This window comes from Lingula anatina, chromosome 10 (assembly GCF_051362555.1).
Source record: "Lingula anatina isolate TDL-2025a chromosome 10, LinAna3.0, whole genome shotgun sequence".
NCBI lineage: Eukaryota > Metazoa > Brachiopoda > Lingulata > Lingulida > Lingulidae > Lingula > Lingula anatina.
Genome location: NC_141776.1, coordinates 12,072,437 through 12,079,616, shown reverse-complemented (window position 1 = coordinate 12,079,616; position 7,180 = coordinate 12,072,437). Strand labels below are relative to the sequence as shown.

General features: G+C 36.8%; 1 protein-coding gene across 5 annotated transcripts; it reads left to right on the top strand.

Annotated features, from left to right (window-relative positions):
• Positions 1-259: 259 nt before the first annotated feature.
• LOC106167292 (uncharacterized) lies at positions 260-6,259 on the top strand. Of its 5 annotated transcripts, XR_015331345.1 has the most exons (8): positions 260-448; positions 1,306-1,956; positions 2,487-2,581; positions 3,270-3,446; positions 3,955-4,050; positions 4,763-4,822; positions 5,327-5,562; positions 5,603-6,259. XR_015331345.1 is itself a non-coding variant. In XM_086997131.1 (7 exons), the coding sequence occupies exons 2-7, from the start codon at positions 1,368-1,370 to the stop codon at positions 5,483-5,485; spliced, it is 1,173 nt and encodes a 390-aa protein (XP_086853257.1). In that variant the 5' UTR covers positions 260-448; positions 1,306-1,367; the 3' UTR covers positions 5,486-6,259. The 5 variants fall into 5 exon arrangements, 4 of the variants coding, with proteins under 4 accessions (XP_086853257.1, XP_013401482.2, XP_086853255.1 ...); XM_086997131.1 differs by having other exon boundaries at positions 5,330-6,259; XM_013546028.2 differs by having other exon boundaries at positions 5,327-6,259.
• Positions 6,260-7,180: the final 921 nt, after the last annotated feature.

Genomic DNA, 7,180 nt, shown 5'->3' with positions numbered 1-7,180 from the left:
TTTTTTTTCGCCCTCTCGCACCGATTTTGGGGTACCCAGAGGATGTCATCCATAAAAATAAAAAAGTGTGGCCTAATTTGAGGTCAATGAAAAATGTTGTAGAATGCATAGCGTACATCCTATTTTCATTTTCTAATACATTCCATTATTTGTTAGATATTATTGTTCTCACGATCAAGATCTAATCATTTTTTTTCTAATTTTTATTTTGACATACTCGACTGCTTTTCTTGATCGTGTTTTCTATTCTTGTCTTGATTTGGTCCTGTCTTGGACTTTAAAAATACAATCGACGGCGCAAAGTTTCACTTTTCTAGCTTGCGCTAGAATAAAATACCAAAATACACGGATTTCAGTGTGCATCGAAAGCCTCGCCGAATCAGGACATAATTAAGTAAGCTGAGCAGTACTCTATTTCATGGACACATTTGGGACGACTAAAGTCAAGGTATGGAGTTATTTGGTTTAAACGATTTTAAGTGTACTGAGCAGTGTGACAGTGTGTACATGTACTTTACTGTGACAAAAATGTCAGGGTTAGCAATAAACTCTTGGATGCGGGGGATCTCGAATCTTTTACTTACCTCTGTCATCTCGCCTTTACTTACCTGTCTCAACTCGTCAAATAACACACATTTTCATGCGTTAACACAAATAGTAAACATCAAAGAACATGAATAGAATTGCTGATGCATGAAACTTCATGCTCGCTAACTAGGTACTTGCAGCTGTACCTGCACATCATGGAAGAACAAAAACTGAGGAAGTAGATGTTTACACACTTTTTTTTCAATTTTATCCATGTCTTTTTTTCATGATTTGCTTTTTAAATTCAGTACAATATTTAAATTTTTTAATTAATCAATTTATTATAAATGTTTTATTTTTGTACTTTTACTAACCCCATGAGGGCTTTGGGTAAGATGAAATTTATATATTTACCTTGTTTTTACCCTCAATAAATAAAGTTAAAAAAATTAATTAATTAATTAATAAATACCTGTTGAATTTCCTAAGTGTCTTTGCTATTCAGATAAATTAGTTTTCAGTTTACTTACTGCCCCCCCCCCCCCAACTGTGTTCACCCCCTGAAATGACCCACAGTTCTCACTGTATTTGAATATGTTTGCAGATTCTTGTTAAGACATAGAAACACACAAAACATTAAGATTGTGCTGCGTTTTCATGCAGGTTCAATGTGCAAGCACTGTAGTCAACCAAATCAAACATGAACACCCCTAATTCTTTGCCACACGTTACACATGTAAATTTGTAATTTTATTGTTACCTTTCTTTGTATTCCAGTAGAAAATGGCATAAAAGGTGACAACGACCTCATCTACTGCTGCCCAGGTTAACTCTGTACCATGTCAGATGAATATGGGCCTCCCCTCCCACCAGGGTTCACCAAGGAGAGTTCTGGGAGAGATTCTGGTGACTCTGAGGGCATGAAGGCAAAGGAAGGAGCCATAAATGGATCTTCATTTAAATCTTCAGTTATTGGGCCTATGCTGCCACCAGGGTTTAAAACTGGAAATACTGAAGATAGGGCTTCAATGGATAGTATTGGACCAGTGTTACCCCCTGGGTTTAAATCTGACACAGAGGAGAGGGTGTCAGATATTGGACCTGCTCTACCACCTGGCTTTAAGTCTAGCTCTAGCAGTGAGGACAGAGGATCTGCCATAGGTCCAGCCTTGCCTCCTGGCTTTAAGCCTAGCTCTAGCAGTGAGGACAGAGGATCTGCCATAGGTCCAGCCTTGCCTCCGGGTTTTAAGTCTAGCTCTGGCAGTGAGGACAGAGGATTTTCCATAGGTCCAGCCTTGCCCCCTGGCTTTAATAGGCGACCTGGGATTGTTGGGCCATCTCTACCTCCAGGGTTTAGTCAGGATACAGAAGATGATGCAGACAGAGATGATGATGATGATGATGATGATGATGATGATTTTGTCATTGGTAATGCAGGGTTTGATTAAATGTTGTAGGCTTTAGACAGTCAGATGCTAAAACCCATTCTTATTTGGCTATGCAAAATGTACGTAATTTACCATTTAATCATTCCAATATTATCTGTTGATTAAAGGAAAATTACTGCTTAATATCCCCTTTACACTGGACGGCGTCCTTTCTGCGTCCTTTCTGCGACCATGAAATTTGGCATCGCTGTGGTCTTATTTAGGAGGCACGAGCATTGATTTTGTATCAGAATGAATGCTCAATGATCGGCCAGTTGTCGGCACGTAAAGTATCTGTAATGGGATTCTCACTAAATTGCAATCAACTTAAGCAGCTTAAATGTCTGTCACACATACTGAAGCTGCCAGGGGGTAATATTTTATCGTTTAGCAGCTTCAGTAGGCATGCCAGATGTCTAAGCTGCTTAAGCTGAAAGCAGTTAAGCAAGAAACCCCTCGGGGATGGATCAATCCTATTAGATTGTTCTAGGTATGGGAACCCAGTCTTATTTATTCATCATCATTATTTAGGCCCCATGCCGCCATCAGGTCCCACGCATGAGGAGTCAGTTGCTGCAGAGGTTGAGAGGAGAGCAGAGAAGATGAAGAAAAAACTCCTGGGAGAGGTAACATTATTTTATCATGATATTTTTATTTCATTATTTTATAATCTGGGCAGAAGACTCCACATAATTCAAACAGTGGGGACTGGAAATTTTTACACAGAGGTTCTTGTTAAAAATGTAATCTCAGCTTGTTCCACAAGATTTGTTGAAGATATTCAATTAGGGGACATTTTATGCTGTTTGTTACAGTATGTATACATTAAAAAAATTATATTAGTTGGGAATAAATTATGTGTTTAATTAGGTACAGTTGGCAGCCTTTTGTTATGATTTGTTATTTTCTGATCTTATTCAATTGGAGGTGAAAAGATTTCTGCTCAGTTGAATTAACTGACATCTGAAGAAGTTTAAAACATTTAGAAAATATAATTGATTATCTTACTTGTAATTGGCTTTATGTGAAAATTAGGCTTTGTTATCTAGAAATGCAGTCTTTGAAATATGTGAGTTTCTATGCTTTGATATTTGTGTTTTCACGCACTTGTCTCTTTTTTATGTAAGGTATTTTGAACATTCTCATTTTAGATATTCTATTCGATTCTATTCTATTTACATTTTGTAAAACAACTGACAACTGATTGTGACCCCCTCTGCTACTCTTTACATGTCACAACTGACACATTCATCACAACTCTAATGTTGGTGCTGACGTGAGTGTTTGTTATTATATATAAATGATAAATTCCAGGATGAGATAGAGACCCCAGTGGTCACTGAGAGGGAGTCCTGGATGACTGAACTGCCCCCTGACATGGGGGTCAATCTCGGCCTTGGACCAAGGAAGTTCAGGTCTCAGCCTTTGCCAGAGAAGGGAGACAGGTCTGCATGGACTGATACTCCAGCTGATAGAGAGAGAAAGGCAAAGGTGAAGTTGTTGTTTATATGTCAGCCAGCTTATTTATTTATTTATTTATTTATTTATTTATTTATTTATTTATTTATTTATTTATTTATTTATGTACCCACCCACACACATGTTCATTTATTTATCTGATAATTTTTTTGATTTTTTTTATTCATTATTCTGATCTGATTTAATGAACAAAAAAAAAAATTGATAAGTCTCCATAAAACGTTCAATGTTTCAAGCATATATGCAGCACATGGAATTCTGTTTGAATTCTGAACTTTGACAAGTCAGTTTGTATTTATTTATCTGGGGTAGCGCTATCACTTGCCAATTTAGCCAAATGCTAAAACTGACTGAAATTGGCTAAACAAAGTGGGGTTGATTTGACTTATTTTAGTCAAATTTGAACAATTTGGACAAAAAAGCGATGAAAAAGTAGCAATTTGGCTTAACGGAAAAATTGCTAGCCCCACCCCAGTTTATATATATTTATTAACTTATCTTTTTATTTATTGTTATGCAGGAAATGCAGGAGGGGCGTGGCAGTAAGCGCCAACATGAAGAGGTCTTTATTTCTGAAAGAGACAGGAAGATAACTGCACAGCTACAGGAGTACAATGTGAGTGCGTCAGTATGTGGAAAAGGTTGAAATCTTTGAGACCTCCTTTTATGATAAATATTACATTGCCTGTTTAATTTCATTTTTTAAATTTTTTTTTTTTTTTTAGAAACTTTTCTGGGATAATTGCACAACATTGTCAATTTTTTGGGGACCCCCCCCCCCCCCCCCCCCCACACACACACACACACAAACAAATCTCATTCCTGAAACCATTGTTCTACTTAGATGGATCCAACACTGCAGGGACTCTCATTCAATGCAATCAACCCTCCTTGTGTTGAGTAGAATGCAGAAAAGCTGGTAATTATACAGATATGTCAGAAACAAGAAGAGGCGTGTTAATCTGGTAATCTAATTGCATTCAAGGGGAGTCCCTGCATAGTTGGATCCATCTAGGTAGAACAATAGTTTTGTTGGGAATTGGTCCTTTGACTGGTTTGTGGAAGATTCAGTAGGCTTAAGGGGTTTTTACACAGACTGATCTTAGAGCAAGTTCAGTGTGTCATTTATCATGTATACATAGCCTGGGAAATAGACCCACTTTATGTGAAATTTGATAAGATATTTCTTCCAGTCAAGCAGTAGACATATATGTCAAGGTAAAGATATGGCCTAGTCATCTTTTAATACATTAAAATACAATTTTTAAAATATTAAAAATATCAATGTGCAGTTATAATTAATCAATATATGTTTTCACCTTTTACAGGAAACACAAAGAAAAGAGTCACTGATGGACATGCATTCAAAGAAGTTAAAGAAGAAGAAGGTGATTTTCTATGGCAGTTATAAATTCTTCATAAACCATTTGCGAATGGCACTAAAATACATGGTGGTAACCTAATGTGCTTTGTGTGCTAGGTTTTACAAGTTGACCACTTTATAAGTCATGTGCACAATTCAAGTTTTAACAAACATAGTCTCTTATTTAATTTACTAATAGGTGCTTGATATCATCAGCTAAAATGTCACTGATTTTGGTTTAAATTGCTGATATGTACAAAGTGTACAGGAAACTTTAATCTCAGGAACAACTTTCATTTCATGCCTCACCTTGCTGTGAGTGAGAAATCCTTCAAAGTTGACCCACCTGATTTTATTACCAGTCTTAATTAGTCTTGGCCAAGCATTAGTTCATGGGAAATTAAACAAAGGTGCTATAATAATGATCAAATGACTGTGTCCATATTTTTGCCAAAGGTTTTTCAGTTAACTCTTCTTAGAGGAGCATACAGCAAACAGTAGGACATCACTAATTAATTATATTTTTCAGAAGGAAGAAGAAGATAAACCCAAGGAAAGAAGAGAGTTCAGCAGGGAAGATGATCTGCAGGTCAATAGATTTGATGATGCCAAGAGAAAGCAACTGATCAAAAAGTCACAGCAACTTAACAGTAGATTTGCTCACGGGAAATCTGGACAATTCTTGTGAGCAGCAGATAATGTCACTGGGCAATTTCTGTGAGCAACAGACTTGCTCACAGAAAATCTGGGCAGTTTCTCTGAGCAGTATATTTGCTCATTGGAAATCAGCATATTTGTAAGAGCAACAGATTTGCTCATGGGAAATCTGGACATTTGCTAAGACAGTATATTTGCTCATGGGAAATCTGGACTATTTTTGTGAGCAGTAGAATTGCTCATTGGATATAGGCATGTTGATATCTGGACATTTGGTGTATGCCACAATTCCAAATAAATTATGGAACAAACTTCTGAGCATTTGAATATGGCGGTACTGCAATTGAATTTAAGACGGATGGAACAGCTCATTAAAACAAAACAGCAACAGCGTTGTTAAAAAAAAATGTGGAAATTCCTTGTTTATGTTTCTGTATATTTCTATAGTGTATTGTATATATTGGATTATTGCATTGAAATAAGGAATATTTTGGATTGGTTATGCAAAAGTCAATCTCTATTATCCCTTTAAGTATTAATTTTTTTTAAACTGTAAAGTTGTTGCCATGAAAAGGAAATCAGTACTGTAAATAACTTTACAGACAGGGGCACTTCTAAGGAACGTCATAAGAATTTTAATTAAAAGAAATTGGGATCATTTCTTGCTCTTTTTATTATATGTGGTTGAATATTCAAAATGTGGACATCAGTATACAATTTCTGTGCTTGCATGGCTAAATTTGAAACCATTTCACATGTGCTAAACTGTAGATAATCATATATTAAAAAAACTTTTAAAAAATCATTCGATTTGTATTTTTAATAGTAAAGCACAACAGCATGTCCAGCTGCTTACACAAGTTGTTACAAGTTTTTACCCTATCAGTAAAACATGTTTAACAGTAATATTTTGCCCTCTGCTGGCCTAATGCGGAGCCGCCTGATATGCTGACTATTTGTTGAACTGCTGCAATGAAAAATAGTCGTGTACTTAATAGACCTGGCGCACGTTATGCGGTCACTCACTCTTATGGAAATTTCGCCGCACACGGGCTGTTACCTTTTGCCCTCTCATAAAATATCCTTTTTTTCTTTTTCTTAATTATTTTATTTTATTATTGTTTTTTGTGAAGACAAGGTGGGATGTGTTCGGCAAAAGAGGTCGTCTATCTTCTATCCCGCTGACATTGTTACAAGATCAATGGTTTATCAAATCTACATTTTAAATCAGAAAATACCAACCAAAGAAGTGTCCATTGTCTTCCAAAATTTAAATTTGCACTTGACAAGAGAAATGTCGTCTTAGGCGTCTGGGTTGTTTTTCATCGGGAGTATCTGTATCCTATGGAATTACAATATATTAATTACAGCATTATGGTAAGTTCTTTGCATTTTTATTACAAGCTTGCCTCCAAAAGCACAAGGTTCTGCTCACTTGCATTTCGTACAGCAATACTTGGTGTCAATCCCATCTCTAGCAGTGCAACTTTGATGGCTTCCCCTAAATGGGACTCCTCTACAAAGACCTCAAAATGCACAAAATCAATCCCACATCTGGCTGCCTTGGACGCTGTAACAGAGACGTGGCTTACAACGTGTCCCAAGATGGCGGCAGTGTCAACTCCTTGCGAATAGTATATGTCCACACCAACACGAAGTCCCAGCGGGCACGTGAAAGATGTCACGGCACTTAGACACATGGGGACTTGTGGACATCTTTTGGCAT